General features: G+C 43.8%; 1 protein-coding gene across 3 annotated transcripts in view; it reads right to left on the bottom strand.

Annotated features, from left to right (window-relative positions):
- The window catches only part of LOC132809026 (protein unc-13 homolog B-like), a 577,546-nt gene that overhangs the window by 230,564 nt on the left and 322,245 nt on the right, over positions 1 to 24,737 (bottom strand). For all 3 annotated transcript variants that reach the window (XM_060822442.1, XM_060822515.1, XM_060822523.1), the window contains one exon: positions 15,214 to 15,436. In XM_060822442.1, the coding sequence (XP_060678425.1) occupies positions 15,214 to 15,436 (223 nt within the window). The remainder of the gene's footprint in view (positions 1 to 15,213; positions 15,437 to 24,737) is intronic.

Raw genomic sequence — 24,737 nt, 5'->3', positions numbered from 1 at the left:
TATGGTTGGAGGGGTGGGATCTGAGGGCAGAGGTGCGGGATGTGGACGAGATGCGTTGGAGGGCATCTTTAACCATGTGGGAAGGGAAACTGCGGTCTCTAAAGAAGGAGGCCATCTGCTGTTTCTGTGGTGGAACTGGTCCTCCTGGGAGCAGATACGGTGGAGGCGGAGGAATTGGGAGTACGGGAAGGCATTTTTGCAAGAGGTAGGGTGGGAAGAGATGTAATCCAGGTAGCTGTGGGAGTTGGTGGGTTTGTAAAAAATGTCAGTGTCAAGTCGGTCGTCATTAATGGAGATGGAGAGGTCCAGGAAGGGGAGGGAGGTGTCAGAAATGGTCCAGGTAAATTTAAGGTCAGGGTGGAATGTGCTGGTGAAGTTGATGAATTGCTCAACCTCCTCGTGGGAGCACAAGGTGGCGCCAATGCAGTCATCAATGTAGCGGAGGAAGAGGTGGGAAGTGGTGTCGATGTAATTATGGAAGATCGACTGTTCTACGTAGCCAACAAAGAGATCAGCATAGCTGTGGCCATAGATCAAAAACTGTAAGTACAACAAACTTTTATCTACACACCTCCATAACCAGCGCTCCTCAAACATTCCAGAAGATTCCCCCAGCCTCTGGAACTGACGGACGCCATTAGCTATGTGGCTGGTGCAGCTGTCACCCCCACACTGACTGATGAGGTCACTTCCGCCCCCATCACAGTCGCTCCCACAGCCACTTCCGCCCCTCACAATTCCTCATGCATCACACGTGACATCACTTCCGCCCCTCACATCATCGCTGATATCACACGCTCAGTGACTTCCGCCACTCCTACTGCTGTGTCTGCCACCACTTCCGCCCCACCAATGCAACTCACTGCATTCTGCTGACACGCCCCCCCACAGATCCTACTGTCACCATTCCTGGCCCCCAGAGCCCTGAGGGGAACACACCCCTGCTCAAGACTCCACCCCATCCCCCCCACCATTACACCCACTCCAGTTACCAGCTCCGTCCCCACTGCCAGCTCCACACCCACACCAGATGACAGCTCCCAGCCCTACGGACTTTTCACCATCCCTCCAGACCTCCCCCTCACTGAGGACGAACGATCAGTCCTCTGCAAAGAACTCATCTTCATCCCCCTCCGTCCACGCATCAATGAATTTAATACATACCGTGATGTCGAACACTTCTTCTGCCACCTCCACCTCCAAGCTTACTTTCACAATCAGGACTCCGGACCACATTCCGAGGACCCCTTCGCCCACCTCCAACACACTGCATCCACCTGACACCCCGCGCTGGCCTATTACCTGCCCTTGACCTCTTCATTTCCAACTGCCGCCGGGACATTAACCGCCTCAACCTGTCTACCCCCCTCCCCCACTCCAACCTCTCACCCTCACAACGCGCAGCCCTCCAATCCCAACCTCACCATCAAGCCAGCAGATAAAGGGGGCGGAGTGGTAGTCTGCCGCACTGACCTCTACACCGCTGAAGCCAAACGCTAACTCGAGGACACCTCTTCCTCTCGCCCCTCGACCATGACCCCAACCCCCATCACCAAACCATCATCTCCCAGACCATACAGAACCTCATCACCTCAGGAGACCTCCCACCCAGAACTTCCGACCTCATAGTCCGGGAACCCCGTACTGCCCCGTTCTACCTGCTTCCCAAGATCCACAAGCCTGACCACCACGGCCGACCCATTGTCTCAGCATGCTCCTGCCCCACTGAACACATCTCTACCCTACCTCGACACTGTCCTATCCCACCTAGTCCAGGAACTCCCCACATACGTTCGAGACATCACCCACGCCCTCCACCTCCTCCAAGACTTCTGTTTCCCCGGCCCCCTATGCCTCATCTTCACCATGGATATCCAATCCCTGTACACCTCCATCCACCATGACCAGGGCCTCCAAGTCCTCCATTTTTTCCTCTCCAGACATCCCCAATAGTACCCTTCCACCGACACTCTCATTCATTTGGCCGAACTGGTCCTGAACCTTAACAATTTCTCCTTCGAATTCTCGCACTTCCTCCAGACCAATGGGGTAGCCATGACACACGTATGGGCCCCAGCTATGCCGGTCTCTTTGTTGGCTACGTAGAACAGTCAATCTTCCGTAATTACATAGGCACCACTACCCACCTCTTCCTCCGCTACATTGATGATTGCATTGGCACCACCTCGTGCTCCTGCGAGGAGGTTGAGCAATTCGTCAACTTCACCAACACATTCCACCCTGACCTTAAATTAACCTGGACCATCTCTGACACCTCCCTCCCCTTCCTGGACCTCTCCATCTCCATTAATGATGACCGACTTGACACTAACATTTTTTACAAACCCACTGACTCCCACAGCTACCTGGATTACACCTCCTCCCACCCTACCTCTTGCAAAAATGCCTTCCCGTATTCTCAATTCCTCCGCCTCCACCGTATTTGCTCCCAGGAGGACCAGTTCCACCACAGAACACAGTAGATGGCCTCCTTCTTTAGAGACCACAATTTCCCTTCCCACGTGGTTAAAGATGCCCTCCAATGCACCTCGTTCACATTCTGCACCTCCGCCCTCAGATCCCACCCCTCCAACCATAACAAGGACAGAACGCCCCTGGTGCTCACCTTCTACCCTACCAACCTTCGCATAAACCAAATCATCCGCAGGTATTTCCGCCAACTCCAAAAAAGACCCCACCATCAGGTATATATTTCCCTCCCTACCCCTTTCTGCCTTCCGCAAAGACCATTCCCTCCGTGACTACTTGGTCAGGTCCACATCCACGCACCCCCACCCCCCCACAACCCACCCTCCCATCCTGGCACCTTCCCCTGCCACCGCAGGAATTGCAAAACCTGTGCCCACACCTCCTCCCTCACCTCCGTCCAAGGTCCTAAAGGAGCCTTCCACATCCATCAAAGTTTTACCTGCACATCCACCAATATCATTTATTGCATCCGTTACTCCTGATGCGGTCTCCTCTATATTGGGGAGACTGGATGCCTCCTAGCAGAGCGCTTTAGGGAACATCTCCGGGACACCCGCACCAATCAACCACACTGGCCTGTGGCCCAACATTTCAACTCCCCCTCCCACTCTGCCGAGGACATGGAGGTCCTGGGCCTCCTCCACCGCCGCTCCCTCACCACCAGACGCCTGGAGGAAGAATGCCTCATCTTCTGCCTTCGAACACTACAGCCCCAGGGCATCAATGTGGACTTCAACACTTTCCTCATTTCCCCTTCCCCCACCTCACCCTCGTTCCAACCTTCCAGCTCAGCACTGTCCCCATGACTTGTCCTACCTGCCTATCTTCTTTTCCACCTATCCACTGCACCCTCCTCGTTGACCTATCACCTTCATCCCCTCCCCCAACTCACCTATTGTTCTCTATGCTACTTCATCCCCACCCCCACCCTCCTCTAGCTTATATCTCCACCCTTCAGGCTCTCTGCCTTTATTCCTGAAGGGCTTTTTCCTGAAACGTCGATTTCGCTGCACCTTGGATGCTGCCTGAATTGCTGTGCTCTTCCAGCATCCCTAATCCAGAATCTGGTTTCCAGCATCTGCAGTCATTGTTTTTACCCTTATTCTTAATGTATATCCTTTAGTTCGAGATTCCTTCTGTTAAGCTTCCTCTTCTGAACTCTAACAAATAATGGCCTAGACCGCTTGGTTATTCTTGATAAATCAAAACCATCAACCCAGAAATAATCTTGTCAATCTGATTGAAAAAGTATCAAGCTTTTCTGAACTGCCTTGAATGCCAAGCTTTTTTTTTCCAAAAATACAGGGACCAAAACTGTATAGAGTTCTACAGATGTGGACTCACCAACATCCCTGTACAGTTGTAACAAGACTTCCCTGTTTTTAAAGTCCAACCCACTAGCAATTAAGGCCAAAATTCTACTTGCTGTAACTGCTATTTTTTTTGTGTGTCATGTAAAGAAATATCCAGGATCCCCCTGTGGAGCCTCTATCTGTAGTAATAATAGCCTATCTTTTGATTCTTCTGAACAAAGTGCATGATTTCACATTTTTCTACATTAAACCCCCTTGCCAAAATTTTGGCAACTCTCACAACAGTTCTATATCCCTCGCAGATTCCTGATTTCCTCATCAGAATATGCTCACACACCTACTATTGTATCATCAGCAAATGTAATAAATTACACACTGTTCTCTCTTCCAAATCATGAATATAGATAGTAAATGATTGAAGCCCTGGGACTGAACCTTGTGACAATTCAGTAGCTATTGCTTTCCAGTCTGGAATTTCTTTTAAATTCACTCATAAGACATGGGCATCCATGGCTGGCCAGCATGTACAGCCTGTCCATGGTTGTCCTTGATAGTGTCTTCTTGAACCACTGCAGTTCACGCGATCCACAATGCCCTAAGGGAAGGAATTCCAGGATTTTGAAGCAGCAACAGTGAAGGAGTGGTAATAGATTTCCAAGTCAGGGTAGGGAGTAGCTTCAGAGGTGAACTTGCACATGATGTGTTCCCATGTATTTGGTGTCCTTATCCTTCAAGATGGAAATGAGGGTGGGTTTGAAAGGTGGCGTCAAAGGATCTTTAGTAAATTTCTGCAATGCATCTGGTAGATAGCAGCTGCTGAGCACAATTGATAGAGACAGTGGATGTGATGCCAATCAAGCAGAATGGTGTCAAGCTTCTTGAGTGTTGTTGGTGCTGCACTCACCAATGCAGGTGAGGAGTATTCCATCACACATCTGAGTTGCAGATGGTGAACAGGGTCTGGGGAGTCAGGAGGTGATGTCTTAGCTTCTGACCTGCTCTTGTAGCTACTGTGTTTATGTGGTGAGTCCAGTTGAGTTTCTTGTCAATAGTAACCCCAGGATATTCATAGTGGGGGAAATTCAGTGAAGGTTACACCATTCAATGTCAAGGGATGGTGGTTAGATTGTTTTTTATTGCAGAGGTTATTGCTTCAGTATCTGACAAGTGGGGAATGGCACAGAACATCATGCAAACATCAGCAAACATTCTGACTTCTGACTTTATGATGGAGGCAAGTTCATTGGTGAAGCAGCTGAAGATGATTGGGCCCAGGACACTACCCTGAGGAACTCGTGCAGAAATATCCTGGAGATGAGATGAATGAACTACAAAACCATAACCATCTTGTGTTGCATCAGGTATGGCTCCAAGTAGTGGAGAGTTTACCTTCTGATTCCAGTGTTGCTGGGACTCTTTGATGCCATACTTGGTCAAATGCAGCCTTGATGTCAAAGGCTGTCATTCTCACCTCACTTCTGGAAGTTACCTCTTTTGTCCATGTTTGAACCAAAGATGCAATGAGTTGAGTGGCCCTGGCAGAACCAAAACTGGGCATCACTGAGCAGATTAATGCTGAACAGGAGCTGCTTGATAGCACTGTTGATGACACTGTCCATCACTTTATGGGATGGGATTATAATTGGTCAGGTTGGATTTGTCCTGCTATTTGTGTACAGAACATACCTGAGCAATATTCTACATCATCTAGTAGATGTCAGTGTTGTAACTGTTGTTGAATAGTTTGGCTAAGGAAGTGACAATTCTGAAGTACAAGGCTTCAGTACTATTGCTGGAATGTTATCAGGGCCAATAGTTTTTTGCATTATCCAGTATCTTCAACCGTTTCTTGATATGATGTAGATTGAATCGAGTTGACTGATGACTGGTATCTATAATGCAGGGGACCACTAGAGGAGGCAGAGATTGATCATCCACTTGGCACTGCTGACTGAAAATTGCTGTGAATGCTTCAGCCTTATCTTTTGCAATGATGGCTTGGGCTATTCCATCATTGAGGATGGGGATATTTGTGGAGCCTCCTCCTCCATTGAGTTGCTTAATTGTCCATCACCATCATAACTGGATGTGGCAGGACTGCCGATCTTAGATCTGATCCATTGGTTGTGGTATTTCTTAGCTCTAATACTTGCTACGTGTTATGTTTGGCATGCAAGTAGTCCTGTTTGGTAGCTTCACCAGACTGACACCTCATTTTTAGATATGCTTGGTACTGCTCCTACCATGCCTTCATGCACTCTCCATTGAACCAGGGCTGATCCTCTGCCTTGATGGTAATGGTTAAGTGGAGAATATGATGGACCGTAAGGTTGCTGATTGTGCAATTCTGTATAATTCTGCTGCCATTGATGGTCCACAGTGCCTCATGAATGCCTAGTCTTGAGTTGCTAGATATATTTGAAGTCTGTTCCAAATACCATAGAGATAGTACCACACAATACAATGGAGAGTATTCTCAATGTGAAGGCAGGACCTTGTTTTCACAAGGGCTGTGCTTTATTGCCTATTCCCAGTTGCCTTTGAGAAGATGGCATTGAGCTGTGTGGCAATGTTGCTCCTTTAATAAGATTATGTAAAAAACACAGACTCTGAAAAGTCTGGGTTTCAGTGGGTTTTACAGCCAATTTGATAATAGCTAACAGATACTGCCTCCGGCAAAAGGTTTTTAAGTTTAAAAGAAACACTTGTATAGTGAAAGGGGAGTGACCAGTTCTCCCAGCTCAGCTTTTCTCTGATTTGATTTGGTTTTTGGCAATCTGGCTATTCACTGAAAGCAGTCAAACTGTTGTAGAAGCTGTTGGACGCAAAGAAGCAGATCCATGTTAGTCTTCTTCTCTCTGTGACATTTCTCCTGCAAGACCCTGTATTTGATTTTATCTTTTGTGCTAAGGAAAATTTATGAGGACTGTTGCAAGTATTTGGAACACATCATTAAATTGCGATGATCTACTGGGTTTTCGGATAGGCTTAGTTATTTGTATTCTGTGCTCTCTTGTTTGGGTTTCAATCTGTAATCTTGTAAATAAATTCTGTTTTGTTCAAAACTAAGTGGTGTGACCAGTGGCATCTCTCTTGGAATATCCAGTTTACACCTGCTTCAAGCAACTAGCAAAGTTAGGATCTGGGCCACTTTCTTAAAATGTTTTGAGGGAGTCTGGCCTGGTCCATAACAGCTACCTCTTTAAACCACTGCAGATCAGTTGCTGTAAGTAGACCCACAATGCTTTTAGGAAGGGAGGAACACTTACACTGACCCAGCAACACTGAAGGACAGTATAATGTCAGAATGGTGAGTGGCTTGGAAATAAGCTTACGGGGTGGTGTTCTCATTTATCTGTTGCCCTTTTAGGCGGTAGTGTTTGTGGGTTTAGAAGGAGCCTTGGGGGATTTCTGCAGTACATCTTGTCAATAGTACACACTGCTTCGATGGTGGAGGGAGTGAACATTGTAGATGTGATGCCAAATGAGCAGGGTGTTTTGTCCTAATTGACACGAAGATACTTGGATGTTGATGGAGTTGCATTCAATCAGGCAAGTGGTGAGTCATAACTTGGACCTTGGAGATGGTGGACAGACTTAGGGAGTTACAAGAGTTCCTAGCTTCTGACCTGCATTTTCTTTTCACATATATGGCTTGTCCACTTCAGATTCTAATTAATGGTAAGCTAATGGATGTTGATGGAGCTCCAACAACTGTAACTATATTCCTTTATGCTAAATATGACACTAACCAGTGGAGAGTATTGTCCATGCCAAAACAGACTCTAGTTTTGTCATACTGAGAGTCAAATCAAACATAGGCAGGAAAGCAAATTTTAAGAAGAATGTAAAGTATCTGCAAAGGGAAATAGATAGGTTAAGTGAGTAGCTAAAGTTAGGCAGATGGAGCACAACTGAAAGGTAGTATTGGAGAAATTAACGGTGCTGGGGGTTAACAAATCCTGGGGACTCGATGACCTTCACCATAAGATGACGACTGAAATGGCTACAGAGACAGTGGATTCGTAGTGATCATCTTTCAAAATTCTATTAATTCTGCAGAGGTCCCTGCAAATTTGAAGGTTACAAATGTAATCCAACTGTTTAATAAAGGAAGGGAGAGAAAACAGGGAATTACCTTTTAGCTAATCAGTAATTGGAAAAGTACTAGAATTTATTATAAAGATTAGATTAGATTAGATCCCCTACAGTGTGGAAACAGGCCCTTCGGCCCAACCAGTCCACACCAACCCTCCGAAGAGTAACCCCCAGACCCACTTCCCTCTGACTAATGTACCTAACACTATGAGCAATTTAGTATGGCCAATTCACCTGAACTGCACATCTTTGGACTCTGGGAGGAAACCGGAGCACCCGGAGGAAACCTGCGCAGACATGGGGAGAATATGCAAACTCCACACAGTCACCCGAGGCTGGAATTGAACCTGGGACCTTGGTGCTGTGAGGTACCAGTGCTAACCAATGAGCCACCATGCCGCCCTAAGCCACTCTGCTGCCTTATAATCATAAAGATTATGATTACTGGATATTTACAAAATAATTGTCTGATTGGGCAGTGTAAATATGGATTTATGGAGGGCAAATCATGTTTGATAAACCTCTTTGCCAATCCTCTGCCATGTTTGGTATCATTGGTCTAGTTTGCAAATCTACTCCGTATTCAAGATTCATTTATAGTTAGCACAAAAAGCAGTGATCCTAAAACTGTTCCGAAGGAACAACACTTCAGACTGTCAAAAAAAGTTTTCTGTCCTTCAGTCTGTTTCCATTTTGACACTGACTCATGTATTTGATTAGTCTCGATGATATTAATTAGCCCTTTATACGGTCTTAATGAAGATGCTTTTTAAAAAATTCATTCAAACAATATCCACCTTATTTCTGTCATAACTTCCCTTTTACTTCATCAAAACATTCAATGAAATTAGTGAAGCACAATCAGTCTTTTTACATATCCGTGCTGACTATGTTCAGCTTACTCAAGTACTCTAAGTGTCTCTTTATTTCTTCCTGATTGTTTTAAAATCTTACCCATGACTGATTAGTTAAATTAAGTGGCCTGCAGCTGCTAAGACTGGTTTCATGATTTCTCAAATAAGGTGTCACATTTGTCACGATCCAATAGTTTGGCACTTTCTGTATACTTAAAGAAGGTACTTCTGCTTACCCCAGCAATCTGCAATGCATACCACAAGGGTGCCAACAAGGGTGGTGCTTTTGATGCCTGGCATACTGACCTTTACAGTCCAGCCTAACTCCCAGGGAACATGACCCCGCCAGGAAACACAAGGCTACTGTGTTCACAATGGTTACTAATTACAGTTCATCTGGTGATCTCACCTCCCACTGCCTCCAAGCTCATAGTCTCCCAACCCTGCATAGTCCACTTCTTCCAAACAGGACTGCCTGGGTGGATTCATTGTTTCGGCCTGTTCCTGCCCCATAGAATTTGATTTTTTTCTCCCCTTGTCCAGTCACTTCCCACTTCGATCTGCGAATCCTCTGATACTTTCCAACCTTTCCAGAATTTCCAGTTCCAGGCGCTAGCTGCCTTCTCTTCATCCTTCACATGTCCATCCTCCATCAGGATGGTCTTAGGGTTCTCTGCTGCTTCTTGGAAAAAGGCCTGAACTGTCCCCATCTACCACCATGCTCTCCCACCCACTGAGGAGCTCATTCTCACACTGAACAGCTTCTCTTTTAACTCATCAGATTTTCTTCAAGTCAATGTGACCATGGATACCTGCATTAACCCCAGTTATGCCAGTCTCTTTGTGGGGTACACGGAAACCTCCTCCTTCTAGCCCACCCACAACTCTCTCTCTCCGGCATATCAATAATATCATCGGTGCTGCTTCCTTCTCTCACTCAGAATTAGAAAAGTTTATCTATTTCACTTCCAATTTCACTTTCACTGGTCTATTTCTGACTCTTCCCCTCCCCTTCTCGACATCTATTTGCATTTCAGGGAATAGGTTGGCCACTAATATCCACTACAAACCTATTGACTTTCACAGTTACCTTGACTATATATCCTCACAGTAAAAAGTGAGGTCTGCAGATGCTGGAGATCAGAGCTGAAAATGTGTTGCTGGTTAAAGCGCAGCAGGTCAGGCAGCATCCAAGGAATAGGAAATTCGACGTTTCGGGCAAAAGCCCTTCATCAGGAATGAGGAAAGTGTGTCCAGCAGGCTAAGACCCTGCTCACACCCTGTTTCCTGTAAAGACTCTGATGATGTTAACTTCGACAATGGAGCCTCCAAAATGTCCACCTTCTTCCTCACACAAGGATTCCTCATCATCATGGTTAACAGGATCCTCAGCTGGTTTGAATCCATTTCCAGCACTTCAGCCCTCACACCCTCTCTTCTTTCCCACAAACATGATAGAATCCCCTTGTCCTTACCAAGCATCTCACCTGCATCCACATCCACAGGATCCGCAACTACTATTCCTGCCACATTCGGCAGGATGCCACCACCAGGCACATATTCCCCTCCACTAAATTGTCTGCCTTCCTCAGGGACTGCTCCCTCAGGGCACTCCAGTGAACTCTTTCTTCACTCTTAACTTGGCCCCACAGTCCCATGGCACCTTTCCTTACAACTGCAGAAGATGTAACACCTGATCATCTATTTCCTTCCTTCTCACTATCCAACGTCCTAAATACATTTTTCAGGTGAAGCAGCACTTTATCTGACTTTACTCAATCTAGTCTGTTACATTACCTGCTCACGATATGATTTGCTTTACATTGGGGAAAGTGCAGACTGTGTGACTGCTTTGTAGAATACCTACGTTCTGCCCTCAAAAAAGATTCTGAGCTTCCAGTTACCTGCCACTTCAACACATCACCGTGTTCCCTAGCGAACATCTCTGCCTCAGGTTTGCTACAGTGTTCCAGCAAAGTTCAGCACAAGCTGGAAAAACAGCACTACATTTTCCACTTGGGGACTCTGCAGACTCTGGACTCGATTTTAGGGCTTGAGCACTTTCTCCCATGTCCTTACCCTAACCCCCATAGACCAGGCTTTGTCATCACACTGGCTGCTACCACACACAGCCCATTGTCAGTTAATAATCCCCATTCACAACTCTTCATTCTCCCAGGTTGCCCTTTACATATTCCTTTGCCCTCCCAACTGTTTCTCTTTCTCTCTCTGTGCTCTATTTCCAACAATTGCTTACTCCTTACCCCTCCCTCACCCTACTTTCTGCATAAATACCAACCTTTTCCAAACTACCATCATTTCCAAAGAAGGATACTGGATTCGAAGTGATAACACATTTCTCTCCACAGGTGCCGCCAGGCTTGCTGAATTTTTCCACAATTTCTGCTATTGTTTCTGATTTCCAGCATTGCAGTACTTTTGTTTTTTGCAATGCATATTATATGGATAAGGTGACCTACATTCATATTTTTCACCATAGCTATTGCTTCTTCCTCATCTCAGTTCAAAAGGGTCATCCCTTAACTCTGAAGCTGTGCCCTTGGATCCTCGTCTCTCTTAATAATGGAAAAACCTTTCCACCTCCACTCTATCCAAGTCTCTCAGTATTCTGTAAGTTCAATAGATTACCCTTCACCCTTCTTGTACAGACTCAGATTCCTTAACTGTTGTTCAAATGACAAGCCCTTCATCCTCTGGATCATTTTTGTAATCCTCCTCTGAAACCCCTCCAATGTCAGTACATCCTCTCTTAGCTATGGAACCCAAAACTGCTCACAAAACTGCTGAAACTGTATAGGCGGGTCAGTGTGGACTTGTTGGGCCGAAGGGCCTGTTTCCACACTGTAAAGTAATCTAATCTAATCTCTGCTCTTATATTCTAGCCCTCTTGAAATGAATGCCAACATTGCATTTGCCTTCCTAACTGCCAACTGAACCTTAAGAGAATCTTTAACTAGGACTCCCAAGTCCATTTGTGCTTCAGAATTTTGAAATCCTTGCCCATTTAGAAAATAGACTCTGCCTCTAATCTACCTACCAGAATACATAACCTCATATATTCCCACATTGTATTCTATTTGACACTTCTTTGTCCATTTGTCTAGACTGTCCAAGTCCTTCAGCAGCCTCCCCACTTTTTCAACATTACCTGTACCTCCACCTATCAATGTGTCATCTGCAAACTTAACAGCAGTGTCCCTAGTTCCTCCAACCTGATTGTTAATGCATAATGTGAATAGTTGTAGTATCAAGACTGACACTTTCGGAACTCCATTAATCACTGGCTGTCATCCTGAAAAAGAATCCTTTATCCCTATTCTCTGTCTTCTGCCAAACAGCCAATCATCTATTTCAGTTGGTAACTTGTCCCGAACACCATGGGGTGTGGTGCTGCATACCTGATGAAGGCTTTATGCTCAAAACATTTATTTTCCTTCTCCTTGGATGCTGCCTGACCTGATGTGCTTTTCCAGCACCACACTCTCGTCTCTGATTTCCAGCACCTGCAATCCTCACTTTCTCCTAACATCACGGGGTCTTATTTTATTTAGCAGCTTCCTGTATAACACCTTGTGAAAAACCTTTTGGAAATCTGAATAGATCACAACTATTGGATCTCTTTTCTCTAACTTGCTGTGCTTCATGTTAAATTTCTGACCATTTCCGTACTCACTGTCCTATTACTTGTTCTGGAAACTGCTATAATTTCTGCTGAGCTCTCCTCCCCTCTTTAACGTGTTACATAATTTTGCATGCAACTGAATGTCCTCCCCACTTAATGCAGGTGGAGTGCGTCCCATCAGAACAGCTACCTTTTCCAGTACTGGTGCCAATGTCCAATGAATTCAAACCCATTTCTCCCACATCAATCTATGAGTAACAAGCTTATCTCTGTAATCTTGTTGACCTGTGCAAATGTGCTCATGGCTCAGGTAGTAATCTAAATATTATTACCTTTTTGCTATCCTTTCTCATTCAGCCCCCAGCTGCACATATTCCCTCAGCAAACTTCTTCCCACTTTCTACTTATATTGTTGTACCTTTTACTCCAAGTTCCTCTGCAGTCCAGTTAAGACATCCTCAATGTGTCCACACGCAAGTCAACACAGTACTCTCAATCCTGACCACACTGAACAGTGTCTCTTTCCCTGTACTGTCTGTACTGTCCGCAATTACAACTACATTTTATTTTGCTTGCCCATCTTGAATGGCTTCCTGTACAACAGTGCTGAGGTCAGTTTGTTCATCTTCCATTTAGGCTCCAATCTCATCCTCACAGGGAGCAAGAATCTCAAAACTGTTTGATAAGCTCAAGGCTGAGGCTCTTTTGGCACTCCTGCCTGGATCCCTTGATTCATTGCAGTCACACCCTCCTGTCCCTGACCACCGACCAATTTTGACTGCTGGTGACTTAACCTGAGGGTCACCATACCTCAGGCAAGGGGAGAGGTTGAGAAACAGAATCAACCTCAGCTGGTGTGGGAATTGAACCCATGCTGTTCACATCATTTGGCATCGCAAACCAGACATGCAGCCAAGTGAAGACTGTTGGATACCGAACATAAAACATCTTGAACGAGCTGTATGAGACTGAGTCAGTCATCCATCCAGGATGTGATCAAGATGGAAGAAGTGAAGACGTTGCTAAGGGCATGGAAATCCAAGGTGAGGGATAGGTTCAGAATATTAAGTCACAGTGGTATTCTATGGAGTCATAGAGATTCACAGCACAGAAACAGACCCTTCAGTCCAACCTGTCTATGCTGACCAGACAACCCAAACTAGTCCCACCTGCCAGCACACGGCCCATATCCCTCCAAACCCTTCCTATCCAAATGCCTCTTAAATGTTGCAATTGTACCAGCCTCCACCACTTCCTCTGGAAGCTCATTCCATACACATACCACCCTCTGCGTGAAAAAGTTGCCCCTTAGGTCTCTTTTATATCTTTCCCCTCTCACCCTAAACCTATGCCCTCTAGTTCTGGACTCCCTGACCCCAGGAAAAAGACCTTGTCTATTTATCCTATCCATGTCCCTCATAATTTTGTAAACCTCTATAAGGTCACCCCTCAGCCTCTGACGCTCCAGGGAAAACAGCCCCAACCTTTTCAACCTCCCCCCACTCAAGTCCTCCAACCCTGGCAACACCCTTGAAAGGGTTCAGAAAAGATTTACAAGTTTCACAAAATCTTTCCATAGGAAGGAGACCAGAATTGCACGCAATATTCCAACAGTGGTCTAACAAATGTCCTGTACAGCTGCAACATGACCTCCCAACTCCTGTACTCAATATTCTGACTGATAAAGGGAAGCATACCAAACACCTTCTTCACTATCCTACCTACCTGCGACTCCACTTTCAAGGAGCTAGGAACCTGCACTCCAAGGTCTCTTTGTTCAGCAACACTCCCTAGGACCATACCATTAAGTGTATAAATCCTACTAAGATTTGCTTTCCCAAAATGCAGCACCTTGCATTTATCTAACCTAAACTCCATCTGCCACTTCTCAGCCCATTGGTCCATCTGATCAAGACCCTGTTGTAATCTGAGGTAACCCTCTTCGCTGTCCACTACACCTCCAATTTTGCTGTCATCTGCAAATTTACTAACTATAACTCTTATGCTCAGATCCAAATCATTTAAATAAATGACGAAAAGTAGTGGAACCAGCACTGATCCTTGTGGCACTCCACTGGTCACAGGCGTCCAGTCTGAAAAACAACCCTCCACTACCACTCTCTGTCTTCTACCTTTGAGCCAGTCCTGTATCCAAATGGCTAGTTCTCCTTGTATTCCATGACATCTAACCTCACTAACCAGTCTCCCATGGGGAACCTAGCCAAACACCTTACGCAAGTCCATATCGATCACATCTACCGCTCTGCCCTCATTAATCCACTTTGTTACTTCTTCAAAAAATTCAATCACGTTTGTGAGACATAATTTCCCCCACACAAAACCATGTTGACTATCTGTAATCAGTCCTTGCCTTTTCAAATACATGTACATCCTGTCCCTCTGGATTCCCTCCAATAACTTGCCCACCACCGATGTCAGGCTCACTGGTCTATATTTCCCTGGCTTGTCCTTACCACCTTTCTTAAACAGTGGCACCAAGTTCGCCAACCTCCAGTCTTCCAGCCCCTCACCTGTGACTATTGATGATACAAATATCTCAGCACGAGGTCCAGCAATCACTCCCTAACTTCCCACAGAGTATCAAGTATGGAAGTATGCTTAGGGGCTAAGGTTTGCTCTTTTGAGAATTCAATATAATTTGGGACCTGAGGAAATTATTGCAGTTTGAATACGTTTAAACAATAATAAAAAAGAAAATGTTTGTATCACTTAAGTATAATAATTAGCAACTGCTATACTGCATGTTATGCACAAGTGAAAATACAAAATAACTATCACAAACTGGACTATGTACCTCATTCCTTTTTTGTCACGATAATCTAATTCAGAGCTTTGAATTGAATCAGTATACGAGTCCCGTGAACCTTCTTGGAGCTGTGGCCGTGATGTAACTGGAAACTGATGTACAGATGCATTGGGTTGGGAAGTGGTATGGTAGGGTGGTGGAATGCTGTTACTGGTCTCGCTACGATAATCGCTATCTCTATCATCAACAGCACTATCAGGATCTTCAAATGCTGAAATAAAAAAACAAAAGAAAACATTCACATCGATAATCTATGACATGTTCAGTTAGATAGGGCTGCAATGGTTTACTTAAAAATAAACCATTTTGTCTACTTTAGAAGGCAAGTCAAATCAACAGACAACATGAAAATATCCTTAGACCAAAGCACCATTTTCAGCCTACAGGATTTTTAAAGCAATATTAAACTAAATGAAGAAACCTGTTTTAAACAAAATATTCTGTACTCTGCACATCAAAACAAAGAGGTAAAACATTTTGATTTTCACTTACAGTCAGTTGTTTAATTACACAGAAATCAGGTATTTCATCTAAATTTCAAATTACAACTCTTTCTGATGCTATGATGTGCAGATATCAAAGCAAAACTGTAGCTTTGAGAGGGTTCATGCATGCTCTATTTGATAAAATTCATGCATACATTATTTTTCTTGTCATTTTTCAAATACAATAAAAGGAAAACAAACATATAATGATTGCACATCGCACATGGCAGAGAAGGAAAGCAAGCTATGCTGATAGCAACTATATGAGGAAAAAATGTAATCATACAATGAGGGATGTATGTATCCCCTATTTGCATGAATACTCCAGTTCTCTCCAGTTGGAGCATGCTAATGTAGAAGTCAAGGTACTTGTGAGCAATAAATCATTACATACTTTGCTGCTCTCCCCATCCGAAATAACTCCAATTGCCTGGTGGATGCAAATGTTGGCAAAGAAGGGGAAAAAGAAGACTTCAGCAAAACAAGGGGTATAACTGTCTTTGTTCTAGATAGAAATCTTAATGTTTTATCTCCTTGCTAATACAATGATGCAAAATAACATAACAATTTGAAAATAAAGTTGTTTCACTACAGCCTGGCAATTGTTAAGAGTAATGTTATAATCCAAGCATGTATCTCTTCTCCTTCCTTCCCATGTCAAGGTACTTTAAATCCATGAACAACTTAAAAATTTTGATGTTTAGGTTCTTGTATATGTGTGAATTGACTAAATACAAACTAGATTATTGAATTATTCCAGAGCAAAATTGTTCAACAATTGACCTAAAACGATATTCTTAATTTCATTAAGAAACATTGTTCAATATGATTAATAAGAATTTATATTCAGGTGACAAAGAACTGTTGCATCAATATTCTGCTCAACAGAATTATAGAAATGGTATTTCATTCAAATTTCCTCACAAATTACAAGACATTCTCACAGTACAGACCAAAAAACTTCATTCAGCTATTTCTCAGGGCATTTCTGTTTGGTTGGAAGTATCGGTTGGAGAACCTTCAGTTTGCTCATGGTATTTATTAAAGAGACTTGGAGGCAGAGAAACCTAATATAAATTTACATTTGTAGAAATACAGTTTTACTGCACATGAATCCTACAGATCCTGAAGTGCCATTCAGAATTACATTTGTTACGCTTGAAAACATTAGTTGCATGACCAATTACACAGAGGTTTTAAAAGATTATAAAGCTTGTAACCGATAGGGAGCAAAAGGGGAATCAAGGCATACATAGTTTTAAAGATCAGCAAAACATGATTTGAAAAGATGATGTTAAAACACTTTTTGCTAATTTTAGCACAGATAGCAGATTTTCTTACCTAGACAAAAGCCAAGTTGCTAAGAAAGGTAACCGGCTGATACTGATTGCTCTGCATTCATTTAACAGGACACTAATTAATAAAGGGCAGGACTTCTGGTCTGTTACAAATCTCTGTGGCAAATTTTATAAATGGACCCTAAAAGTTTGCCAATGACAGATGTTACCTGGCCAATAGTTACTGTTTTTGTTTACATCCATTTGTTATTAAGTGTTTTTTATTTCTCTTTATGAGTCAAGTTATTCTAACGCTGGAAGTTTTACAATTTTCTTTAACTTTTCCAGAATAGAAGGATTGTTGGGAGATTAGTAATAGTCTTTGTAATTACTTCCTTTACTTCCTCGGTGCAACCCATCATGACCAGAGGAATTATCAGCCTTTAGTCTCATTCGTTTCCAAGTATGTATTCTCTCATGACAGTTTATCTGCTCCTTCCAACCCAATGTAGTCCTTAATGACGTGGGTTTTTTTTGCTATTAGTGTTCTCTCCTGTGAAGACTGATGCAAGTAGTTGTTCAACTCCTTTTCCATTCCCTGATTTCCCCATAATTATTTGCTCAGCCTCATGTTCTAAGCGACTTACATTAACTCTGGCCTTTTTCTTCCTTTCTATACATTTAAAGAGGCCCTTCCAGACTGGTTTTAGATTACTTGCTATTTTATCTTCTTTATTACTTTTGGTCATCTTCTGTTGGCTTTTAAACTTTGACTACTCTGCTTTACCAGTAATCATTGACTCATTGTATGTTTTTTATTCCCCCAATTTAAGCATCTGCAAATGTACGAAATGCAGGCAAGGCAAGATCATTCCATCCTGATATCATCATTCAATTCATTTCATAATGCATCCTTATGCTATATTTCCAAGCTGCTATAATGCTAACTTCAAAGGCTGCATACCACGACACTTCTAATCCCAGGTAATGAAGATGGAAAAACAAAAATTGCAGGTGAAAGTTGGGTCTGATAGCATCTGTGGAAGAAGGCAGAGTTAATGTTGAGTCCAGTGACTCTACCAGAACTAAAAATCACATAACACCAGGTTATAGTCCAACAGGTTTATTCGAAGTACAAGCTTTTGGAACACTGCTCCTTTGATAGGTAGCTCCCTGAAGGAGCAGTGCTTCGAAAGCTTGTACTTCCAAACAAACCTGTTGGACCACAACCTGGTGTTGTGTGATTTTTAACTTTGTCCACCTCAGTTCAACATCAACACTTCCACATCAATATACATCAGAACTGTGATAAGCGAGGGAAAAGCCAGCATTCCACAAGATACATTGCAGCTGGGACACTTCGTTTCATTCCTCTTCCATTTCTCCTCATACCACCTTCCTTTGGAAACACAGGAGGTGCAACACCTGCTCATTTACATCCTCTTTCCTCACCATACAAGGTCCCAGGCATGCCTGTACACTATTCAATCTAGTGTACTGTGTTCACTGTTCACAGTTGGTCTCCACTACAATGGGGAGACAAAATGCAGACTGGGTGACCATTTTGCAGAAGATCTACATTCTGTAGGGAAAAATCACTTTGAGCTTTCAGGGTTACTCGCCACTTCAACACACATGTTCCCATACCAACATTTCTGTCGCAGGCTTGCTGCAGTGTTCTCATGAACCTCAGCACAAGCTCAAAGAACAATATCTCATTTTCTGCTTCAGGATCCCGCAACCCCTTACAACTTAACATTGAGTTCAGTAATTTTACAGCCATATTTCATCCTTCCAAGATTTTTATTCACCCCACATCCGGTCCTGTTTTGACATAGAGTCATAGAATTATAGATGGTTTGCCTTTTGCACAGTTGCCTATTCTCACCTATTCCTAGGCCTACATTATACGGGTTGTTTTCAATACAACTCACCTATTCTCTCCTATTATTAGCTCTTATTACCACTTTTCGGCTTTTCTTCTGTCCTGGATGCTGTCCATATCTTCATGCTTTCGTACCTCTTTCATATTTCTCTCTGTGCTCTGGTTCCACCTTTTCTATCACCTCTCCCCTTCCCACCCAATCCTTCCACAACTTTGCCATCAATATAAACACCACTTTTTCGAGCTGCTAACAGTTCTGATGAAGAGTCACTGGTCTCAAAATGTTAACTCTATTTTCTTCCCACAGATGCTGAGTTTCGCCAGCAATTTCGGTTTTTGTTTCAGTTCTCCAGCATCTGCAATTTTGTTTTTATTGTAAGGAAGGGAGATATCTGCCCTAAAGGACATGTATGAGCCAGATGGAAATTAGGGCAATTGATAATGGTTTCATGGTCATTTTTAAACTTTTAATTCTAGATTTTTATTGATTGCAAATTCCATCATCTGCCATAATGTAATTTGAATCCAAGTCCACTGAATATTTCCTGGGTCACTGGATTACTAGCTCAACAACAATATCCTTACACCATCTCCTTGCGTTCGAAGGAACTTCAAACAATTATTATTACTCAGGGAAAAGTTCTCGGAAAACTAATGGAACAAAAATCTGACAAGCCCCCTGGACCAAATGACCCGCAATCTGAAGAGTAAGATACAGAGATAATGGATACATTGGTTGTAATCTTCAAGGGTCGTTAAGAAGGAAAACAGTGTGTTAGCTTTTATTGACAGAGGGATTCAGTTTCGGAGTGATGAGATCATACTGCAGCTGTACAAAACTCTGGTGTTGCTGCACTTGGAGTTTTGTGTGCAGTTCTGGTCGACACATTACAGGAAGGATGTGGAAGCATCGGAAAGGGTGCAGACTAGATTTACTAGGATGTTGCCTGGTATGGAGGGAAGGCCTTATGAGGAAAGGCTGAGGGACTTGAGGCTGTTTTCGTTACAGAGAAGAAGGATAAGAAGTGACTTGATAGAGGCATATAGGACGATCAAAGATTAGATAGGGTAGAGAGTGGGAGCCTCTTTCCTCGGATGCCCTTTTCAAGGGGGAAGACAAAAAGCACAAAACTGCAATCAGCCTAAGATCTGTCATTTGGAAAATGTTGGAAGTCATTTAAAAGAAAGTAGCAGCAGCTTAGGACAAGAATTAATGGCCTTTTGGAAAGGAAAGATGCCGGTTTGGCCTACACAGTACTCATGTGGATATGTATAACCTAATTGCAGTGTCAGTTGTAATCTGAAATCACCTAGTAACCTATGGTGAAAAAGCAAATGAGTGGATTAGGTAATGTTGCAAATTTAAAGTGCAGGCATGATAGACTGAATGGCCTCCTTCTATATTGTAACAGTTCTGTGATTCTGTGAAATCACTTTAAATCTACACCCGTTCACCTTGCAGACCTTTGGAGTATATGCTTTTACCAATTGGGAAGCTGAGGTTGTGATCAAAAATGTCTTTTTCCTTCGAATCTTGTTAGAACATAGAACAGTACAGCACACTACAGGCCCTTCGGCCCTCCATGTTGTGCTGACCCTTTATCCTTCTCTAAGATCAAACTAACCTACATAACCTACATTTCACTATCATCTACGTGCCTATCCAAGAGTCTCTTAAATGTCCCTAATGTATCTGACCCTACTACCACAGCTGGCAGTGCATTCCACACACCCAACACTCTGGGTAAATAACCGACCTCTGACATCTCCCCAAACCTTCCTCCAATCACCTAAAACTATGCCTTGTCATGATAGCCATTTCTGGGAAAATGTCTCTGGCTATCTGTGCCTCTCATCATCTTGCACACCTCTACCAAGTCACCTCTCATCCTCCTTTGCTCCATTGAGAAAAGGCCTAGCTCCCTCAACCTTTCTTCATAAGACATGCCCTCCAATCCAGGTACTATCCTTGTCAATCTCCTCTGCACTCCCTCTAGAGCTTCCACATCCTTCTGATAATGAGGCCACCAAAAGTGAACACAATATTCCAAGCATGATCTAACCAGGGCTTTACAGAGTTGCAGTATAACATCATAGCTCTTAAACTCAATCCCTTTGCTAATAAAAGGCACCACACCATATACCTTCTCAACAGCCCTATCAACTTGGGTGGCAACTTTGAGGGATCTATGGATGTGGATCCCAAGATCCCTCTGTTCCTCCACACTGACAAGAATCCTACTTTTAACTTTGTAATCTGAATTCAAATTCGACCTTCCAAAGTGAATCACTTCACACTTTTCCAGGTTGAACCTCACCTGCCACTTCTCAGACTAGTTCTGCATCCTGTCAATGTCCTGTTGCAAAATACAACAGCTCTCCACACTATCCACAACGCCACCAACCTTGTGTCATCAGCAAATTTATTAACCTACCATTCTACTTCCTCATCCAAGTCATTTATAAAAATCACAAAGAGCAGAGGTCCCAGAACAGATCTTTGCAGAACACCACTGGTCACCGAGTTCCAGGCTGAATAATTTCTATCTACTATCAAACTTTATTTTCTGTGGGCCAGGCAATTCTGTATCCAGATAGCCAAATTTTCCTTTATCCCATGCATCCTTGCTTTCTGAATGAGTCATCCATGGGGAACCTTATCAAATGCCTTGCTAAAACCCATATACACCACATCTGTGTGGGCGGCACAATGGCAGTGGGTGGCACGGTGGCACAGTGGTTAGCACTGCTGCCTCACAGCGCCAGGCACCCGGGTTCAATTCCCACCTCAGGCGACTCTGTGTGGAGTTTGCACATTCTCCCTGTGTCTGGGTGGGTTTCCTCTGGGTACTCCGGTTTCCTCCCACAATCCAAAAATGTGCAGGTTAGGTGAATTGGCCATGCTAAATTGCCCATACTGTTAGGTGAAGGGGTAAATGTAGGGGAATGGGTCTGGGTGGGTTGCGCTTCGAAGGGTCGGTGTGGACTTGTTGGGCCAAAGGGCCTGTTTCCACACTGTAAGTAATCTAATCTGATCCTCTGCTATACCTTTATCAATATGTTATGTCACAAATAATTCATGATGGCTTATGAGGCATGACCTGCCCCTCACAAAGCCATGCTGACTAACCAAGCTATGCTTTTCCAAATATTCATAAATGCTAGCTTTCAGAATCCTCTCCAATAATGTGCCCACTACCAACGTAAGACTGACTGGTCTGTGTTCCCAGGGTTTTTTTTCCTATTCCCTTTCATCAACAAGGAAATAGCATTTGCCACCCTCCAAACATCAGTGGACAGTGAGAACACAAAGGTCATTGCCAAAGGTGTAGCAATATCTTCCTTCGCTTCCTTTAGTAACCTTGCATATATCCCTTCTGGCCCAGGGGACTTAACTATATTCATGCTTTTCAAAATTTCCAGCACATCCTCCTTCCGAAAATGAACCTTTTTGAACGCATCAGTCTGTATCATGCTGTCCTCACAAATGACAAGGTCTCTCTCACTAGTAAATACTGAAACAAAGGATTTACTAAGGACCTCCCTTACCTCCTCCAACTCCAGGCACAAGTTACATGCATTATCCCTGATCAGTCCTACCCTTAATCTGGCCATCCTCTTGTTCCTCACATGAGTATAAAATGTCTTGGGATTTTCCTTAATTCTACAAACCAAGGCTTTTTCATGCCCCCTTCTGGCTTTCCTACATCCATTGTTCAGTTCCTTCCTGGCTACTTTGTAAACCTCTAGAGCCACTCTGATCATTGCTTCCTCAACCTAAAGACAGCTTCTTTCTTCCTCCTGACTCGATGTTCCACACCCCTTGTTATCCAATGTTCCTTCACCCTACCATCCCTTCCCTGCCTCACTGGGACAAACCTATCCAGTGCACGCAACAAGTGCTCCCTAAACAACCTCCACATTTCTGTTGTGCATTTTCCTGAGAACATCTGTTCCCAATTTACGTTCCACATTTCCTGCCTAATACCATTGTAATTCCCCCTCCCCCAATTAAATACTTTGCCTTACCGTATGCTCCAATCCCTTTCCATGACTATAGTGTCATCGAAATGCTCTACCAACAAGAGATCTGACACTTGACCTGGTTTGTTGCCAAGCACCAAATTCCCTCTAGTCGGCCTATCTACATATTGAGTCAGGAGTCCTTCCAGGACAAAATCTGCTCCATCAAAACTATTTGAACTAAGGAGATTCCAATCAAGATATGTGAAGTTAAAGTCACCCAAGATAACAACACTGTTACTTCTGCACCTTTCCAAAATCTATCTCCTAATCTTCTCCTCATTGTCTCTGTTGCTAATAAACTCCCAATAAAGTGACTCCTCCTTTCTTGTTTCTGATTTCCACCCATATTGACTCAAAAGACAAACTCTCCTCGATGACCTCCCTTTCTGCAGCTGTTTAGCAACGCCACTCCCCCCAACTTCTTTTACTTCCCTCTCTATTCCTTTTGAAACATCTAAACCCCGCAACATCCAACAACCATTCCTTCCCCAGTGATTTCTAAGACTCTGTAATGGCCACAACATGGTAGCTCCAAGTACTGATCTATCACTCTAATTCCTGGCAATTCTTGCATTACAACATGATTTGGAGGTTCCGCTGATGGACTGGGGTGTGCAAAGTGAAAAATCACGCAACAACGGAGTTAAAAATCAGACAACACCAGGTTATAGTCCAACAGGTTTATTTGGAAGCACTAGTTTTCGGAGCATTGCTCCTTCATCGGGTGGTTATCAGGACAATCACCTGATGAAGGAACAGCACTCCAAAAGCTAGTGCTTCCAAATAAACCTGTTAGACCATAACCTGGTGTTGTCTGATTTTTAACTTTGCATTAAAATAGACACACTTCAACACATCACACTGACTGCACCTTTGTCCTGTCAACTGTCTATCCTTCCCCACAGACACTCTGTACTCTGTGTTTGCCTGTTCACCAACCACCCCAACCTCTGATCTGTAGCTTCAGTTCTTATCCCCCTGCCTAATTAGTTTAAGCCCTCCTGGAAAACTCCCGCCCAAGACATTGGCACCCCTCCAGTTCAGGTGCAACCCGTCTTCCATGTACAGGTCTCATCTTCCCCAGAAGGTATCCCAAATATCCACATATCTGAAGACATCCCTCCTAAGCCAGCTCTGCAGCCACTTGTTCATCTGCACTTGTCCTCTGTTCCTAGTCTTACCAGCCCGTGGTACCGGTAGCAATCCGGAGATTACTACTCTGCTCATCCTGCCTTTTAGCATCCAACCTAACTCCCTATATTCACTTTTCAGGTCCTCATCCTTTTTCCTAGCTATTTCATTGGCATCGATGTGTACCATTACTTCTGGTTGCGCACCCTCCTCCTTAAGAATGCTGTAGACTCAATTCAAGACAGCCCTGACCCTGGCACCTGGGAGGCAACATACCATCCAACAGTCTCATTTACGACTACAGAATCCTGTTTGTCCCTCTCAACATTGAATCTCCTATCACTAAGGTCTATTCTCCCCCTTTCCCTTCTAAGCCACAGAGCATGGGTCCTTGCCAGGGTCCTGGCCCTCATGGTTTTTTTCTGGTAGGTACCTCCCCAACCAAAGCGGTATACTGATTATTGGGGGGAACAGCCACAGTGATTCCCTGAACTGACTGCTAATCCCTTTCCCTCTCCTGACGGTCACGCAGCTATCTTTATCCTGTAACTTAGGTGTGACTACCTCCCTATCACCCCTCCGTATCACACCCTCAGCCTTCCAAATCATCCGAAAATAATTCAGCTCCACAGATCACAAAATGGTCATCAGTGAGCATAATTTGCTGCCGAACATCGCTATGCTTCAAAATTAGATGCTCTGACAAAT

The sequence above is a fragment of the Hemiscyllium ocellatum genome, chromosome 1, assembly GCF_020745735.1.
Source record: "Hemiscyllium ocellatum isolate sHemOce1 chromosome 1, sHemOce1.pat.X.cur, whole genome shotgun sequence".
NCBI lineage: Eukaryota > Metazoa > Chordata > Chondrichthyes > Orectolobiformes > Hemiscylliidae > Hemiscyllium > Hemiscyllium ocellatum.
This window is presented reverse-complemented; position numbering and strand designations above follow the sequence as displayed.